The 20,707-nt window shown below is 38.7% G+C and overlaps 1 protein-coding gene across 3 annotated transcripts in view; it reads left to right on the top strand.

Moving 5' to 3' along the window:
- Positions 1-20,707, top strand: part of CTNNA2 (catenin (cadherin-associated protein), alpha 2) — a 1,195,405-nt gene that overhangs the window by 1,081,341 nt on the left and 93,357 nt on the right. For all 3 annotated transcript variants that reach the window (XM_010863262.1, XM_010863261.1, XM_010863260.1), the window contains exon 11: positions 4,466-4,666. In XM_010863262.1, coding sequence (XP_010861564.1) covers positions 4,466-4,666 — 201 coding nt within the window. The remainder of the gene's footprint in view (positions 1-4,465; positions 4,667-20,707) is intronic.

Below are 20,707 nucleotides of genomic sequence, written 5' to 3'. Positions count from 1 at the left end.
TGGACGGAGGAGCCTGGTGGGCTGCAGTCCATGGGGTTGCACAGAGTCGGACACATCTGAAGCGACTTAGCAGCAGCAGCAGGCTCCTTTCTAGTTCCTGGAGTTTTTAAAATAGGATGGCCTTTGCTGCATCTAAATCACCCATCTAAAAAAGAGATTGGTTATGTTGAAAAAAAAATCAATTAGTTATTCCAATTTGCCTGTGTTAAGTACCCCCCCACTGCCCTGCCCCAGTGAATGAAGTTACATAGGTTTTTGATAAGCTGGGAAAAAAATTTTAACCACCAACTGAACCCATTAGAAAGCCCTTAGGAACTATTGAGGTTTTGAGCACTTGAGCATGAGGTTGTGGAAGGAAGTGAAAATAAACAGAACTCATCATCACTGGAAATTGTAACTTAATGCTTTGTAGATGAAGCCAGACAGAAGGATGGCAATCCACTCCAGTATTCTTGTCTGGAAAATCCCATAGGCAGGCTACAGTCCATGGGGTCACAAAGAGTCAGACATGACTGAGCAACTAACACCAGGGATGTTAGCACATTTGAATAACCATGTAGTCAATTCTGCCTTTAACAAGGCTCGTCAATGCTGTTTCAAAAGTGGGTTACCAGCGGCTCATGGGCCTTTTTCCAAACAGATTTGGCCTAATACACGTAGAGAAGTCTCTGTGGGAGCATAAGGAAGGAGGTCACAGAAGCCTCAACTCCCTTGTGAGGCATTAAAATAACCAAATGGCCCTTAAAAATTGAAATTAACCAGGTGTTGACACTACCCAGAGGTGTATGGAAATCGCACCTACCAACTCGTGTGCCCTGTCCTCAACCCGGACTTACTGAGGTCTGAGAGGGAGAGGCTGCAGCACAGCTCATGGGATCCAGGCTGATGCAGCCTGACTGCAACAAAAGGGAGGGGATTTCTGGGGCAGGCTTAGTGTATTTGGAAGCTTTTCTCTAGTTGTAGTCTTTCCATTCACCAAGAAACTGACAATGAATTCCCACTGGGCTTGTGTTTAAAGCTTGTCTAGGAGTAGCATAGTTGAACCTGTAGATCTGATGGATGATGGAAAAGCCAACTTTAAAATCATGGAGGGAAAGTCAAGAGAAATGGGAAAAATGAGCCAACACATGCTTGGTGCTGTCAATTAAAAAAAAAAAAAAACACAACACAAGAGTGGCGAATTAAGTTTTATTTGGGTGATATGAGGGCTGCAGCCCAGGAGATAGCACCTCAGATAGTTCTAGAGAAACTGTTCCAAACAGGTGGGGGCGAAGGATGATAAAAATGTGAGTTTGGTAAAGGGGGAGTACATGCAAGTAAGCACATATTTAAAAGTTTCTGCTGGTCTCATGAAGCTTCTGCTAGTCACGAGAAACAATTGTCACCGTGAAGGAATTTAGTGCTTTTCTAGATATGAGGAGATATAAGAATTGAGCTCATAAAATCAGCTCCTGAGACTATCTGACTATCTGAGGACCTGTGCTGCTAGTTTCCCCTGAGAACAGAGTGTCTCATTTCTGCTCTCCTCCCTGAACTCCTTGAGGGGTGTTGAAGGTCAGCAGCTGCAGCAGCACATGATTCAATTCTTGTAGAGTAAATGACAAGCACCCATGGCAAGTGCCAATTTGTAGTTGACAGTATCTGTTATATGTCTGATTTTCTGCTATTTGCTTTCATTCTCACCAAAATTTTATGTCAGGTATCACTATTCTGAATCTTCTTTGAGAAAAGTAAGTCACTAACAGGCAGGTAACTTGGCAGAGGTGGAATTATAATTCAGATTATCCTCTTTCCAGAATCTATATAGTTCTTAGTAAGTCCGGATAAAAGGGTATTTCTCCAGCTTTCACTGCGGCTCCTTTCCCCCACCTCCAATCCTCTCCTCTCTTCTGCCCTGTAGTACCATGGGTCCACTCTCTCTTCCCTTTTAGAAACCTGGCTTGTTCTTCATTCCCAAGGTGCTTTACTTTTGATGACTTGTCAAAGCAGCTATTCATTTAAACATACCTGTGTCCAGAGATTGTCTGATAAAGAACTCAATGCGTTGCCATTTGTGAAATTTTTTGCTTCCCTGATACATGAATCCTAACAACGCAAAAGATATCCAAGAAGTGCATCTCTCAGAAGATGCTTAGAAATTGTTCGGCTAGGCATGTTGGGGATCCGAATGGTGGGGAACAAAAGACTGGACACCAAGGCTGAGATATTTCTGCTTTCTAGTCAGTCTTTGCCAGGATGGGTATAAGGGTCCCCAGAAGGGGAGAGAGGGACTCTCAAACCAGCCTCAGGTCTCACACAGCAATCCTAACAGCCCCTAGAAATCTTACTCTGCTACCCTGCCTATTTACAAATGAATGAAAATATCTATACACTACCTTTCTCAAAGAGGAGTCATTTCAGAACTTAAAACTTTCCCAACTTATCCTTTTCTTTAAATGCATGTACAGAAATTTCTGAGGGTAGAAAAAAGCAAGGCAAGGAGTCTTATCTCAGGCTGTTTCAATAATGCAAGCTTTTCTTAATTTTCTTCCACCGGGCCTGCCTCTCTGCCACCTTTCTCCCTGCCATTCCTTTGTGCATCTCATTATTACCAGCAACATGAAAAGGCTTTGGCTTCTGCTGATAACACTGTACAGTCCAACCGCAGTGGTACAAGTGCCGTGGCATGCTATGACAGGAAAATGAACAGGCGCTGTCAGGAAGCCGGCCTTGGCAGGACCCGCTGGAGCGTGCCTTTGGACTTGACAATCGGAGGCAGCAGGCACCTTTCCACAGATGGGCTTGACAAATAATGACACAGCCCACTCTGTCCTGCTGGTAGACTGTGGATACAGCCCAATAGTTGGGAAAACTACTTCTCATCTCCTCTGTAAGCTGGAGCCAAAACATTTGCATCAGTAAATTGCAGGTTTGGCCCAGGATATATTTTGGAATGGCATTAATGACATTTTATGTATCAGTTTCTTCTTAAGGGAATATCTATTCTGGCAGGAAACTCTATTTTGGAGGCAACAATAAAAAAGTTTTTTGTTTTTTTTTTAAGGGATAGTTTTGTTTTTCTTTCTTTTTTTCATGCTACCTGAGTACTTAATTTGTCCATACGAAAAGCAACAAGTTTGGGGAGCAATGATGCTAGCTATTAACATTACAGAAGCAAAACCAATTTTCTGATGTGGTCTGGGCTCATAAAAAAGTGAAACGACTGTGTTAGAGCACTTAAACTTTTTCTACTGGGCAAAAACTACCATTTTTAATAGTGTCTTAAAATGAGCGTCTTGGCTTTAATCATGTGACAGTTTAATTCTTGAGTTTGGCTCACAAAGTAACAGGCATCTAAGATCTGAAAAAGCTATTAACTCAATCCCATAATGTCTATAAGTTTTGTTTTGTTTGCCTCTTCCTCTTTCATTTACTTTTTTTTAGCTCCAGGGTCTTGAGTTTGTTCCCTTAAAATATTCACAGACTGAACTTTGCTTATGATTTTGGAAACTGTAGTTTTAGAGCTAATAATAATGAAGTAGTTTGGTCGTCAGTGATTTAACATGATTACATCTTTTCTGAAAGAATAAGGCTGCAAAAATTTAAGGAAGTATCACAAATTATGTTGCCGGCAAATCTTTTATGATTTTAAAAACTATGCTTCACATTCAGGCGTAATATCCAAAGTACCTAAGGGGTTCACCCCAACAATGTAACCCTCTCTGAAATGCACATGCTTTCTATTATTACTTTCCCTTCTATGCTATTTTCTAGTTGGAACATCATCCCTCTATCTCCTTACTTAATGAATTCTTTCTCTTGAAAATACCTTAGAGTACAAATATATAATTGTCTCCTTGCAAAGGATATATTTATTCAGTATTTCTTCTTCTCTTTTGGAATGTTTGTTATGTATTTATTTTTGTCCAAGCTGGGTCTTCACTGCTCCTCGGGCATTTCTCTAGTTGTGGTGAGGGAGGATTTCTCTCTAGTTGTGGCATGTGAACTTCTCGTTACAGTATCTTCCCTTGTTGTAGAGCACAGACTCTTAGGGTGCACAGGCTTCAGTAGTTGTGGCACATGGGCTTACTTACCCCACAGCATGTAGGATTTTCCTGGATCAGGAGTCAAACCCATACCTCCTGCATTGGCAGGCAGATTCTTTACCACTGAGCCACAAGGGAAGCCTTCTGATTGGTTTTCAAATGTGTCAGTGATATAAAGGGCTTCTCTGATACCTTAGTTGGTATAGAATACTCCTGCAATGCAGGACAGCAGGGCTAGCTAGATTCCTAGATCAGGAAGATACCCTGGAAAAAAAAAAAAAGGCAACTCATTCCAGTATTCTTGCCTGGGAAATCCCATGGACAGTAGAGCCTGGCAGGCTACAGTCCATGGAGTTGTAACAGTCAGACACAACTTCATGACTAAACCACCACCACCAGTGATATAAAATCATATAAATGTGGATATGTCCTCTTCACAGAAAACCATATCTTGGAGGATGTGAACAAATGTGTGATCGCCCTTCAAGAGGGGGATGTGGACACTCTGGACCGGACTGCAGGGGCCATCAGGGGCCGGGCTGCTCGAGTTATACACATCATCAATGCTGAGATGGAGAACTATGAAGCTGGTGTTTATACTGAGAAGGTGCTGGAAGCTACAAAACTGCTATCTGAGACAGGTAACCATGGATATTAGATTCGACCAAAATGTCAGCCCCATGATGAATTTCCATACCTGAATAAATCTGTTTCATTGTTTCCTGTAGGTCTTTATGCTTCTAAATCACACATGATCATAAAATTGGTGCTCTTTATTTCTTGAGTTTGAATTGGAATACTTTAGCAGAATCACAATTTATTGTTTTTGCAGTATGTACTACTCTACAGTTTTTGTGTATAATCATTTGATTCTCACAAGGACCTTATGAAGTAGGCAGATTTTTTTTTTATCTCCCATTATGAATGTGAAAGTGGAATTTTGAATGAGATAAGAGACTGGAAAAAGGTCACAAGTCTAGAGAATCGTGAGTATGTGATTGGAACTTGGAATTTTGAACTTGAAAAGCATTTCTCTGTCTGTTTCTTGAGAACATAGGACTATGAGAAAGGACCACGCACAACCAGGGAAAGCATAAAGGCTTTCAGTAGTACATGGATATGAAGTGATCACAGGAGGTAATGGTTATCGAAAAGGGGCTAGACTTTCAGTATATGCCCAACTCCACTGGTGAAAGTCTGCGTATCCTCTTTCAGGGGTGTGTGGCTGCCTTCTGGGAAATCGTGGTCTTGATGAGACACAGTTACTTGTGACAGGGAGCCTGTCATAGCTCTCTAGTGCACTGAGATGGGAAAAAGACTTGTTTCCACTGAGTTAACACAACAGCCCATAACTTTGGATAGTTATGTCAATGACTGACCTATTTTTAGTAGTTTTTGCTCTTAACTGATGTCTCTTGGCTTCAGACCCTTTCTAAAGTCCCTCTTGTCTTGTGTATTGATATGTACGTGTCTTAGTTGCTCAGTTGTGTCCAGCTCTTTGTGATCCCATGGACTGTAGCCTGCCAGCTCCTCTGTCCATGGAATTCTCCAGGCAAGAATATTGGAGTGGAGTGCCATTCTCTTCTCCAAGGGATCCCGACCCAGGGATCAAATCCAGTCTCCTGCACTGCAGGCAGATTCTTTACTGTCTGAGCCAGCAAGGAAGTCCATTAACATATGAGAGAATGAAAGTAGAAAGTCCAGGGAAGGAGAGAAGATGAATAGAATTTAACTCTATATGTTAGCTGGAGTTATGAATGGGTAACAAATCGAGTTCTATGTATACATAGAAGGAACTCACTTCAGCTTCAGTGGGAATTGTCTCTGGTCTGTACATGGATTTTGGAGCCCGCTAGGCTTTTAAAAACAGACGTATCTCTGAAAAGTCAGATATAACAGTGTTCTAAGTTCTACATGATAAGACATGTTAGTAGAAATATGTTTCCTTCTACAGGGACAGGATATTTACAAAGACTTCTGTAGCTATTTGCTAGTCTAGAATAGCAAGGAGAAACAATAGGTAAACAGACGTTGGTTGCTCACTCTGAAATATATGGAGAAAGGGAATAGGGTCATATCACAAATCACCCATATCTAGGGATCGTTGCTCTTGAGAAGCCTGACAGACTTAGAATTAGAAATAATAATGACAATAATATGATATATCTACATTTTAATTAGGGGCTTCCCTGATGACTTGAATTGTAGAGAATTTGCCTGCAATGTGGAAGACCTGGGTTTGATCCCTGATCCAGGAAGATCCCCTGGAGAAAGGAATGGCACAGTGGAGTGGACCGGTATTCTTGCCTGGAGAGTTTCATGGACAGAGGAGCCTGGCAGGCTACAGTCCATGGGGTCGCAAAGAGTCGAACACAACTGAGCCACTAACACTTTCACATTTTAACTGGTGCTTCCCTGATGGCTCAGCGGGCAAATATCTGCCTGCAATGCAGAGACACAGGAGACATGGGTTCAGTCTCTGGGTCGGGAAGATCCCCTGGAGGAGGAAAAGGTAACCCACTCCAGTACTCTTGCCTGAAAAAAATCCCTGGTGGGCTACAATCCAAAGAGCTGGAAAGAGTCAAGTCAGACACAACTGAGCGACTAAGCATCCCACCCCCCCCGCCCCCCACACAGTTTAATTAACTGAAATTCAGCACTATTTTCTTTCAAATAGATTTGCCCTTTGAATTCACTAGAGCAACACAGTGCAAGTCATACAGTGTTTCTTTACTCATTTAAAAGAATTAGAAACAGGTATTTTGGGGCTTTCCTGATGGTCCAGTGATTTAGACTTCCACTTTTCAATGCAGGGGATGAGGATTCAATCCCTGATTGGGAAGCTAAGATCCTACATGCCCTGGGGCCAAAAAACCGAAACATAAAACAGAAGCAATATTGTGACAAATTTAATAAAGATATAAAGACTTTTATAATGGTCCCCTTCAAAAAAATCTTTAAAAAAAACAAAACAATTATTTTATTTCTCCAGTATATGCTGTTTTTTGTTTTTTTTCCACCCCCACCATTCACCCTTAAAGGGACCCTCTCACAGTTCTGCAGTTCTCAGTTCCTGACCCATTACTTCCATTATGTTATGAAGTCTCAGCTTCATGGGGTATATCTGATACATAGCAGCATTTCCTCCAATCTAACACTGAGTGAAGAGTATCCAAGAAGGGTGGAGGACATGGAGACAGAATTCTCAGCTCACAACTGTTTGGAATGATGATTGTAGCAGATGATACCCAGAGCCAGTTTACATGTGACTTTGTGCATACAAAAACTTCAAACGTTGTTTAAGAAACATTCTGGAACTTTCTCTTATTGCATCTTGGAGTGCTTTAATGAACAGTTGGAAGTGGTACCCATGGGGTCAAAATCTACATAAAGGCAAGGACAGTGTGCTTAGTTGAGTGAAATATTTTAACATAATTTTCACCCAAAGTCTTAAAATGTAAATAATATTCTGGTTGAATTTTTTTCCCCCCACTGGAAAAAAAAAATCAATGAAATAGAGCAATCTACCCTGGATTATTGTTGCTAATCAAGATTTTGCTCTTATTTGTTAATTTTCAGATCTTTAAAAATTATCATCTCAGCCCTTCTTTTGCAGTGATTGAATACTCTGAGCACTTAACTAAAGGCACCTCCCTGCTTCTGATTTCCCCATCCAAGTCTTAATTGAAAAGAAAAGAAGAGCAAGGCATTTAAATTCTTTCTGTTTTTCATCCTCTATTGAAGATCACTAGGAAAGCAGCCAGGTAGAAGAGACTGAAATAGACAGATTATAAATAACTAGCAGAAAATATACATGTCAAGAAAAAGTAGATATTAGTGGGCTAAGAACTAGAAAATACAAGGTATATAAATTATTTTCTTTCTATCCTCAATGGTTCTTTTCTTTCCTAAATAAGAACAATATTGTTTTTTTATGGGTACCTAGAGAGGTTGTCAAAGAAATGAAAGCAAAAATTTAGCTGTTAATAGGACAATTGACATATACACCGATTCCTCATGGAGGAAGAATGCCTCTGTTTGTCATTGCTATGGTGAAGCCCACTGGCTATCTCATGTGGAATATGAGGTTTAAAAATGTATAATATAATGGTGACTTAGGCTTCGCTGGTGGTTCAGTGCTAAAGAATCCTACCAATGCAGGATATGTGGGTTTGATTCCTCGGTTGGGAAGATCCCCTGAAGAAGCAAATGGCAACCCACTCAAGTATTCTTGCCTGGGAAATCCCATGAACAGAGGAGCCCTGGCATGCTATATATAGTTCATGGGGCCACAAAAAAGTCAAATATGACTTAGCATACAACAGTATGGTGACTTAATACCTAGAATTTCTCCATGAGAAATGATTAAATATACAAGCTATAAAAAACTTTAGCTGTTAATTCACTGTTTGCTAATTAGAATTATTGGAGAATGTACTAAAGACATGGAATTTGAGGAAGAACATAAGGTCAGTTCTATAATTATGGTTATACAGAGTTTTGTTGGTTATATAGATCGTATAAAATGGATTAGTCCCCTTGTCTGTGTCTGGCTATGCTTAGGAGACCCACACCCTCAAAATAAAAGCTCCAACGCTGGCACTATTGGTAATGAACCTGCCTGCAGAAGATGTAAGGGACACAGATTAGATCCATGGGTCAGAAAGATCCCCTGGAGGAGGGCATGGCAACCCACTCCAGCATTCTTGCCTGGAAGTTGCTTCAATGGTATTTGACTCTCTGCAACCCTATGTACTGTAGCCCACCATGTTCCTCTGTCCATGAGATTCTCCAGGCAAGAGTACTGGAGTAGGTTGCTATGCCCTCCTCTAGAAATCTTCCCAACCCAGGGATAGAACTCGCATCGCTTATGTCTCTTGCATTGGCCGGGTGGTGGTGGGGCGTTCTTCATCACTCATGTCACGTGGGAAGCCTCCCAAACTCCTGTTCAGATCACTAATGCCCAAATTTCTACCTATGGGCTAATGTTTTTCTCCTTATTTTTTTTTCCCCTAAATCTTGTGCAGTAACTTTTTTTATACAAGTTTATCAAATTTTGTCCTGAGAGTACATTTTATTTTGGGGAGAGAACACAGGGCAGTGGGCAAGGAGTGGAAGGTGCCAAGAAAAGGGGGAAAAAGGAAGAATCCAGGACATGGAAGACAGATCACTATGTTTTCTCTTGCCTTGTCACAACCAACCAGGTTCTGCTCAGTTTTATTTCTGAGTTGTTAGATTGAAGACTCTAAGGCAGATGTTCTCAGCCTCTGTATTTTTGACATTTGAGTCTTGGTAGTTCTTTCTTGGGGTGGAGGGAGCTATCCTGTGGATTAAAGATGCTTGGCATTCCTGGCCTCACCACACTAGATGCTTGTAGAACCTCTTACTTTCCCACTTCAAATTGTGACAAAGGTGGCTCTAGACATTGCTAGATGTTCTTGGGGTGGACAAAATAATCCTCATTTAAGATAACTGCCACAAGAGAAAGAAATATTCCAAAATAAGAGCAAGTTTAAATAAGGCAAAATGGAGCCTCTGTATAATGGCCATAGGGTATGGTGACAAGACTGGAGTGAGAGTCTGTTACAAAGAATGAAAAAAAGGGCAGAATGTTCAAAGAGGTTTGACTAGACCAGACTTGGATGCTAATGGGATTTGCAAATACAGGCCAATCTCTGTTTTAACATGTAAATGATGCATGTGTGGGGCTCTGTAGAGACCAACTTTACCAACTGACTACCTTCACTAAGTGGCTAAAAATTGAGAAAGTTCCTAAGAGTGACGAGACAGTTTGTATTTTATTTTCGATAAATTACTTAGTAAAGAGTAAAATTTTTTTGAAGTGTACGTTTTGTTTTGATATGAAATCTGAGTTACTTTTGAAAACACAATTTTGTGGATAATTAGTATGTTAAAATTTTAGGATGACATTGTATAAAAATTTGCCTATTTATTTTTTATAAATCTAATGTAGGCTGATGAAAGCACCATAAACCTGATGTACATCAGACCCACTAAATACTTACATATTTAATTGCCTCTTAGTAAAAACTGAATTATAACAAATTGCCAATAGCTTGGTAGTGAGTGCACACCCAATGAGATCCATCTTTAGAGATCTTGTTTGCAAAGTCAGGTGGCTGTGGAAAGTGGAAAAGGGTGTACATTCAAAAATGTTATGCTTAGATATACAGAGAGAAGCTTGTTCTTCACTGAACAGATTACATTGAAATGCCATTTTTGTAAATTTGATGGCTGATGCAAATTTGTAGCAATGTCTACACCATCAGGTTGAGAGATCTTTGGAACCATGCCATCAGTTCCTTCTTCAGAAGGGACCAAAAAAAAGATATTAAAAAATAAAGTCTCTTTAATGAGGATTCTATTATTAATCACTTTGTATATGAAGATTAAAATTCCATTATTTTGGAGAACACGTGGACCAAACAGATGGTGTGATTTTTTTTTTTAATCAAGACTTTTTAAAGAGCAGTTAAATGTTCACAAAAATATTGAGAGGAAGGTATCAAGATTTTCCATATTCTCTTCCTTCTGCACATGGAGTGTGTCTCCCATTATCAACATCCCCTACCAGAGTGGTACATATTTTACCCTTGATGAACCTTCATTGAAATATTATAATCACCCAAAGTCCACAGTTTACATTTTGGCTCATTCTTGGTGTTCTATATTTTGTGGTATTTGGACTAATGCATAATGGCATACATCCATCATGATGGTATCATGCAGTGTGTTCTTCACTGCCCTAAAAATTCATTGTACTCTATTAATCCCTCTCCCCCTCTCAATCCCCTGACAAACACTTGTCTTTTTACTTTTTCCATAGTTTTGTAATTTCTAGAATGTCATATAATTGGGATCATATAGTTTGTAGCCTTTTCAGATTGACTTTTCTGACTTAGTAGAGATGGTATAATTTTTACTTTTTTACTTCTGTTAAGTAAAGTTTTCCTAAGAGAAGTTTTTTATATCATTTCTATATATTTTGCTCAGAAAATGTAAGAGGAACAAATAGAAAGTACCCAAACTGGATATGATAATGAGGGATACCATTGTGTTAGTACCATGTAGATAATGAAATCCAGGTAAGAAGTCAGAAGAACTCCATTCCTTGACTTCTACCAACTAAATGTGACCTTACATAAATTAGTTAATGCCCCTGAGCCTCAGCTTGATGTTTTGTCATCAAAGTATGACAATAGTCAATATTGTTATTTTGTTTATATGTGTTTCACTGTTTGCTTGCTTCCTGATGACTGAGTTCAACATGGACAATCACTGCCCATGAATCCTCTGTATCAACCCTCTGCTCTATCTGGACAGGTGCATTCGTTTTTCTCCAAGCAAAACACATCCATGCTGTTCCCACTTGCTTTGCTGCATCTTCACCATTTTTTCCTCCTCCTCTACATCTGTGTATTGAAATTGTACTTATGAGCTGACTCAAGTTTCAGTTGGAGGCAACAAGGATCTATTTCTGAGTCTGATGACATTTAATATGTCTTGTTCAGTGTCAGTGGTCCACAGATAGATTGTCAGTTCTTAGAGGCAGATGTTCTTATATGTGCGTAGGGCCTAAACTTGTATCATCACACCATTAGATCCCCTGGAGAAGGGAATGGCTACCCACTCCAGTATTCTTGCCTGGAGAATTCCATGGACAGAGGAGTCTGGCAGGCTCACAAAAGAGTAGACACAACTGAGGGACTAACACTTTCACTTTTTTCAGCTTTAATATGTATGTATTGATTAACTGAATACAAAAAATAGGATATGTTTTTGTTTTTGTTTTTGTTTTTTCAGTAGAGAGTATGTCCACTAGCAGCCTAGGGCTTACAACTCAAGATTCCAGGATTAAGAGAAACACTTCCTTTCACCTGCTTTTCTACATATCAAAGGAGAATAATCTTGGCCAGTGGGGGGTATGCTTATTTCACTTGATCTGATTTCCTTTCTTTTATTGTTCCACTCTCAGAAATTAATATAATGAATGTACAGAGAAGTAGAAGAATATGTTGCGTGCTAAGTTACTTCATTCATGTCCAACTCTTTGTGACCCTATGAACTGTACTCCGCTATGCTCCTTTGTCCATGGAATTCTCCAGGCAAGAATACTGGAGTGGGTTGCCATGCTCTCCTCCAGTGGAAAAATATAGTAGACCCAAAATGCTTTATGAACCAATTCAATGTAATTAAGATTTATACAATTTTCATACAAAAGTAGGACACAAATTCTATTCAAGTTCCCATAGACTATAAACTAGGAGACACTGGAACATATCCAGAGACATAGACCAGGTGCAGAAATTTCATCATCTAAAGGTACAGATCATACAGAGTCTGTTCTCTTATTATTGTGGAATTATGGTAGAAATCAATATCAAAAGATATTTGAAAATAACACACATATTTTAAAGTGCAGTGTAACATTTACCAAGAGACATCTTTGACTTAGCTATTAAAAGTCTCAATAAAGATAAAAGACTGAAAAAACACAGAGGATGATTAAAGAGAAGAAAGCATTTAAATGAGAAATTAATACTAAAATGAGAAATTAGTATCAAAGATACTTTAAAGAAATCCATGTATTTGGAAATTAAATGCCCACTTTTAAATGAGGGATATATCTAAGAAGCCATAACAAAGAAAATTAGAAAATATTTGTAATAGAATAAAAATGAAAAGAAAATTTACCAGAATTTGTTGCATGCAGCTGAAGCTGCTCAATGCAATTAAATACAATGTGTAGTCTTAAATAAGGTATGAAAGCAAATAATGAACACGAGCATAAAATTTTGTGTGATCTGAGCAAAATTTTTACTTTAATAATACTGTGTCACATGTTAATTTCCTGTTTTTATTTTTTTACAATATAATATTTCTCTATATTCTCAGAATTGGATTAGAATTTTCAAGCTTCATTCAACAATTTTTTTAATCACTAAGATAATAAGCTTTCTAGACTTTTAGCAATAATACTAGATGCCAAAATACATGAAACTATATCAAAATTTTGTTTGCATATAAATTAGAAATCTAGCATTCTGTTCATACTAGGTTAAACAAGTAGAATTAAAATATCATAAGTTTTTAGATGGACAAAAATTCCTAAGTTTTCTAAAATAGTATACATTCTCATATGAAAGCTTTTCTATTATGGTTAGTAAAGACTTGAGAAAGAACATAAAAAAAAGAGATAGAGAAATTGGAAAACATAAACTAAATGAAATGGGAGCACTGAATATGAAGTAGAAAAAGTGAAACAAGCTAGATAAAAGTAAAAGTCTATCGTATTCACTTGATCTGATTTCTGTTGCTAGTGGCATCAAGTGTTATGATTTGACATGTCAAAGTGACCTGCCTATCCCTATGGCCAGAGGACAGAGGGTATGGACAGAAGTAAGATCAATATCAGAAGAAGGGGGCAGGACCAGATTATTGGAAAGACAAAAATATTAGATATTAGACCTGGAAAGCCTATTACAGTCTTTACTTCTCTGTAACTGACTTTGAAATTAGATTATGAAAGTAATGAATTTCAACAGAAGCTATAATGACTGAGATTGTTCAGCCTCAACTTCCTAATATATTTTAAATGCATTTTAATATAACTCTAACTATTGGTGTAAAGCATTTTATTTCTCCCTGAAAGGTCAAAATCATTACAATATGGAGGAAATGTCTTACTTAGTGGTGGTTGTGGTGTTCATGGAGGTAGGAAGTCAGAAGTGTAGGAGGAATGAGAGGGAAATTTCATTCATGTAATAGCCCTTAAACAGGCAACATGTAGTTGTCTCAAACCCTCGACTGAAACCTACATACTTGAAGTATTGTACAGACCTGGCTGATGGTGTTTAATATCTGTATTTATTTGTTTTATCTTGAACGCAAATGTAAGGTTTCTTGCTCAAAGAATAAATTTCTTTCTTAGTAACAGTAACCTTGCCAGAACCTTCCCTGTGCTTCATTCTACTTTTCAAGGCAGTGTGATGAGGGCAGATAAATTCCGCCTACATGAAGAAGGTCCATACTACAGGAAAAGAACCACAAAATTATAAATCTGGGAGCTTATATAGGAATTGTTCAGCTGCCTCCCTCCCTGTCCTGAGGAGGAGAGAAAAACCTTCACTCTTTAATGTTAATAAACTCCCTTCAGGAAAGACTCCCCAGGTTGTTACAACTCTTTGGAATACAAATGAACGGCTCCTGTGGCTTCATTCCCTTTTGAAATGTAAACGCATATCTCTGGGGAGAAAGTGAAAGTGAAGTCACAGTATGTCCAACTTTTTGCGACCCCATGGACTGTAGCCTACCAGGTTCCTCTGTCCATGGGATTTTCCAGGCAAGAGTATTGGAGTGGGTTGCCATTTTCTTCAGAGGATCTTCCCTATCCAGGGATCGAACCTGTGTCTCCCGCATTGTAGGCAGACACATTACCGTCTGAGCCACCAGGGAAGTCCCTCTATTAGAGAGTGCATATTTCTTATGACATATCAGTTGTCTGGAGACTCTGCTTTCAAAAATACCTATAATAGTTTAAACATAGTCCCTTGTTTCTTTGTTTTAGCTTTACTGAGGTATAATTGATATGCCAAAAAATTAAAACCTGTAAATCTCCCCCCAGGTTATTTTACCATTTTAAGACTTCTATTGAATTATCCCTTGAAGCAGGGTACCAGTCATTTTTGCTCAGAAAGTTCTGTCCATGCAATGCAGAAATATGAAAATATCTTCTCTAGGCTGACTTGTTTGTACTGACTTGAATTAGACATGACCAGCTCTCTCAGGGAGAGGGACTCTAGGTGGTTCTGACTCTAGAACCATCTGAGACAAATACAACTTGAGAAAGGAAGAGAAACAATTTTAGCCTGATAATAAATTTCCAGCATGGAAGTGGAGATGGCATAGGGTGGATATAGGATGACTCACAATTACACACTTAAGGAACAACACAATGAAATAAACAGCCCTTTTCTAGTGTCCAGTTTTCAAAGTAAAACTAAAAAGGAAGACATGAATTTCCAGTTCTTACTGAGTTACATCATATTCTCAGAATCCTAGGGACTGCAAAGGACATGACAGTTCTTTGTCATTTCAAGGATATCATGGATATCCATGGTAGTGGTAGTGGAGTGTCAGAAGGGCCAGTGCTGGTGTCCACAGGAAGTGGTGGCCAAGAGGCATTAATTGTTCACAAGTGAGGCAATAATAGATTTCTTTCAGCCAGAATCCCTACCACACCAGGGATAAGGATTTGAATCAAAGAAATGAGGAATGTGTCATCAATCAATAATAGGGGTGCATCATTAAGATATTCCAGAAATATAATAATCTGATTAGGAAAAATAAGAAACTATACTTAAAACTGGGATAACAGATGGATGTAAGAACCAGAAAAATTCTATATATTCTGGTGAAAGTGAAAGTGACCCCACGGATTGTATCCCACCAACCTCCTCAGTCCATGGAATTCTCTAGGCAAGAATTCTGGAGTAGGTAGCCATTCCCTTCTCCAGGGATCTTCCCTGATCCAGGGATCAAACCTGGGTCTCCTGCATCACAGCAGATTCTATATCACCTGAACCACCTAGGTCTCCCATATTCTGATCAAAGTGATCCCAAAATGACCTCCTTACCTGGTTTGACTTTCTATATTTTGCCAGTTTTCTAACACTAGCTGGTTTCTTCTTAAAGAGGGAGTGAAGTCTTCTGTAACCATACCAGCCAATCCCACTCCTCTGTGCCCCATTACTCACTGTCACTCATTAGGCCCCTACTGTATACTGCCCTGTGTTGCAAACTCTGTCCATTTCTCTGTCTTAAGGTGTCTCTCTGTTTTCTGAGTCTCTATCTGTGTGTGTGTGTTGCTTCCTAATTTAATTTTAACCCATTGAGATCTGAGACTACCTCTTCATTTCCTTTAACCTTGATGAGAATCGAGGCTCAAAAATGTTTATTCATATAAACAAAAAACATAACTGACATAGTATAATACCTTATTTTAGGGGTTGTACCTTTTCTAAAAATTACACACTTAATGATCAAGATCAGAATCAATAAATTCTTAGCATTTATCTTATGTCCTCTTAAATTTTAAAGCCTCACAGGTGCCAAAATTAACTATTTATCAATCTTGGTTTCCACAAACACTGTAGCTAAATAAGGCATCATGTTCAATTTTTTATTCATTCCTTAAGCTTCAGAATTAAATATGCTATCCTTTTAACTTATAAAGCATTTGTGATTATTTTTGAAATGCTTATTATAAAATGTAAGAATTTTCCAAGCAAGCATTTTCTTTCCCTGGGGAAAGGAATTTGTGTCTAGACAAAAGCAGATGCATGCTGACTGATTCTCTTAGGGTAGTTATCGTGGATGGAATTTAGAAGAATTTTTTTCCTTCTTCTAAGCAGTCCTTTTTCATCTTTCATCAAACAATTCAGCTCATGGGTTATGTATGGCCTTCTGGAACTTGAATTTGATTTTGATGTTTGAAATGTACATTATAATTTTCCAAACATGAGTTTATGAAAATGGCAGCTTTTAGGAACTCCCACAGAGGGAACAGATGACTGATTCTGACGAAAGAAAGTCTAGGAATATACATGGTATGAAATAATTTGGACTAACCAGGAGGATGCTGATGTTTTTCTGGAGAGGTAGAAACAGATGACAAATAGTCACCAGGGAATAGGGGACAGATTAAACTGGACTTCTTTTGTCCTCGCTCCCAGAGCTCATCATTTCCCACCTTGACTTAGTTCAGTTCAGTCACTCAGTCCTGTCTGACTCTTTGTGACCCCATGGACTGCAATTAGCCAGGCTTCCCTGTCCATCACCAACTCCCAGAGCTTGCTCAAACTCATGCTCATTGAGTCGGTGATGCAATCAAACCACCTCATCCTCTGTCATCCCCTTCTTCCCCTGCCTTCAATCTTTCTCAGCATCAGGGTCTTTTCCAGTGAGTCAGTTCTTCACATCAAGTGGCCAAAGTGTTGGAGCTTCAGCTTCAGCATCAGTCCTTCCAATGAATATTCAGGACTGATTTCCTTTATGGTGGACTGGTTGGATCTCCTTGCAGTCTAATGGACTCTCAAGAGTCTTCTCCAACACCACAATTCAAAAGCATCAATTCTTCAGTGCTCAGCTTTCTTTATAGTCCAACTCTCACATCCATACATGACTACTAGAAAAACCCATCTAGCTTTGACTAGATGGACCTTTGTTGGCAAAGTAATGTCTCTGCTTTTTAATATGCTGTCTAGGTTGGTCATAACTTTTCTTCCAATCAGCAAGCATCTTTTAATTTCATGGCTGCAGTCAGTATCTGTAGTGATTTTGAAGCCCAAGAAAATAAAGTCTGTCACTGTTTCCATTGTTTTCCCATCTATTTGCCACGAAGTGATGGGACCAGATACCATGATCTTCATTTTTTGAATGTTGAGTTTTATTTTTATTTTTTTTAATTTTATTGTATTTTTAAACTTTACATAAATGTATTAGTTTTGCCAAATATCAAAATGAATCCGCCACAGGTATACATGTGTTCCCCATCCTGAACCCTCCTCCTTCCTCCCTCCCCATACCATCCCTCTGGGTCGTCCCAGTGCACTAGCCCCAAGCATCCAGTATCGTGCATCGAACCTGGACTGGCAACTCGTTTCATACATGATATTTTACATGTTTCAATGCCATTCTCCCAAATCTTCCCACCCTCTCCCTTTCCCACAGAGTCCATAAGACTGTTCTATACATCAGTGTCTCTTTTGCTGTCTTGTACACAGGGTTATTGTTACCATCTTTCTAAATGTTGAGTTTTAAGCCAGCTTTTTCACTCTCCTCTTTTACTTTCATCAAGAGGCCCCTTAGTTCCTCTTCATTTTCTGCCATAAGGGTGGTGTCATCTGCATATTTGAGGTTATTGATATTTCTCCTGGCAATCTTGATTGCAGCTTGTGCTTTACCCAAACTGGCATTTCACATGATGTACTCTGCATATAAGTTAAATAAGCAAGGTGACAACATACCTTGACGTATTCCTTGACGTATTCCTTTCCCAATTTGGAACCAGTCTGTTGTCTTATGTCCAGTTCTAACTGTTGCTTCTTGACCTGCATACAGATTTCTCAGAAGGCAGGTAAGGTGGTCTGGTATTACCATCTCTTTTAGAATTTTCCACAGTTTATTGTGATCTACACAGTCAAAGGCTTTGGAGTAATCAATAAAGCAGAAGTAGATGTTTTTCTGGAATTCTCTTGCTTTTTCTAGGCAATTTGATCAATAGTTCCTCTGCTTTTTCTAAATCCAGCTTGAACATCTGGAAGTTCATGGTTCACATACTGTTGAAGCCTGACTTGGAGAATTTTGAGCCTTACTTTGCTAGCATGTGAGATGAATGCAATTGTGTGGTAGTTTGAACATTTTTTGGCATTACCGTTCTTTGGGATTGGAATGAAAACTGACCTTTTCCAGTCCTGTGGCCACTGCTGAGTTTTCCAAATTTGATGGCATATTGAGTGCAGCACTTTCACAGCATCATCTTTCAGGATTTGAAATAGCTCCACTGGAATTCCATCACCTCTATTAGCTTTGTTCATAGTGATGCTTCCTAAGCCCACTTGACATCTTCACATTCCAGGATATTTGGCTCTAGGTGAGTGATCACACCATCGTGGTTATCTGGGTCATGAAGATCTTTCTTGTACAGTTCTTCTGTGTATTCTTGCCACCTCTTCTTAATATCTTCTGCTTCTGTTAGGCCCATATCATTCCTGCCTTTTATTGTGTCCATCTTTGTATGAAATGTTCCCTTGGATATCTCTGATTTTCTTGAAGAGATCTCTAGTCTTTCCCATTCTGTTGTTTTCCTCTATTTCTTTGCATTGATCACTGAGGAAGGTTTTCTTATCTCTCCTTGCTAGTCTTTGGAACTCTGCATTCAAATGGGTATATCTTTCCTTTTCTCCTTTGCCTTTAGCTTGATTAAGAGTTACCAAGAGAAAGTACAGTGAAAGTTAATGTATCACTGCTTCAGAGAGAGTATACTTTGATTTGAGAGTGTTTAAATATTATTTCCATACTTCCTCCTCCACATTTAAAAAAACATTTGAGGATACTTTACTCAAGATTCAAATCCAATCAACCAGCTAATATATAACAGTATGCATTTGAGATAGAAGGAAAACACTTTCATAAGAATATTATGTTAAGTGTGTAGGTTTTATAGAAAGTGCATCTAATTTGAGCTAAGGAAGCTGGGCTTGATTTTTTTTTCTAGTTATGAGCTTTTTGGTAATGTCTCTTAAGTTTTAAAGATTTTCTTTCCTCATGAATCTGAGTGAGGTCATAATGGAATATAGTGTTTAACACTGACTTTCTTGGTAATGAAGATAAAATGAAAATTCTAAGAGTGATTTTATAAAATCTTGTCCTGAAGGCAGATTTCATAGGAAATTCATTATTAAAAATGCAAAGCCATCAGAAGGATGATGTAGTCCTGCCAAGGAGAGAGAAAAGTATAAAAGCAGGGAAACTTTTCAGGGTAAATTGTACCAACTTTCCAATTTTCATGATTTGAGGACAAATTTTTGTGCTATTTTCAGTTTACCTCCCTCTCACAAGACCCACTTTTTAGTGATAAATCATGTAGTTGTACCTCCAAGTTCTATCCAAAGGCACTGGGTAATTTCACTTGCTGTAAACAAAGAAAAGTGAGCATGGATGGGTAGATACACAGGGTCATGATGTGAAGAACCATTTACTGTGAATATTATGTGCCTAGCATGATTGTCAGATTCTTATATACATCCCACTTTTTCATTCCTTGAAGGCAAGATCATATTTATTTGCCACTTTATTCCAGTGGCTAAGTAGTACTTGTTTTTACATGTAATGTTGTATATAAAATTTGTTGAATGGATTTTTTTTTTAAAACCTTACCTAAAACCTGAAGACCAGCTTTTTTACATTTGAGTAAGCTGAGGCTCAAATTAAATAATAAATATACTTTATTATATAAATAATAAATAAATATCATATAGCAAGAGTCAGTTAATCTCCTGCTTGGGTGCCATAAATATACCAGCACCCTAAACCAATATAGTTGCTGCAAGTGAACAGAAATATAAATATGTCTTGCTGACAATTTTTACTGTTACTTCTACCTCTGGCATAGCATATTCTATTAGTTAACTATTGCTGTGTAACACATCACCCCAAAGCTTAATGGATTAACATTACAAGCATTTACTATCTCATAGTTTCTTTGGGTCAGAAGATCAGCACAGCTTAGCTGGGTGGCTCAGATCATGAGCATCTTATTGCAAAATTCAGGCTTAAACTGAAGAAAGTAGGGGAAACCACCAGGCCATTCAGGTATGACCTAAATCAAATTCTTTATGATTACAGAGTAGGGGTGATGAATAGATTCAAGGGATTAGATCTGGTAGACAGAGTGCCTAACGAACTATGTATGGAGATTTGTAACACTGTACAGTTTAGTTCAGTTCAGTCGCTCAGTCGTGTCCAACTCTTTGCGACCCCATGGTCTGTAACACACCAGGCTTCCCTGTCCACCACCAATTCCCAGAGCTTGCTCAAACTCATGCTCATTGAGTCGGTGATGCAATCAAACCACCTCATCCTCTGTCATCCCCTTCTTC

This window comes from Bison bison, unplaced genomic scaffold (genome assembly GCF_000754665.1).
Source record: "Bison bison bison isolate TAMUID 2011002044 unplaced genomic scaffold, Bison_UMD1.0 scf7180017864489, whole genome shotgun sequence".
In the NCBI taxonomy this organism is placed as follows: domain Eukaryota; kingdom Metazoa; phylum Chordata; class Mammalia; order Artiodactyla; family Bovidae; genus Bison; species Bison bison.
The sequence above is the reverse complement of the archived record's forward strand: the minus strand, read 5'-3'. Positions and strand labels throughout refer to the sequence as shown.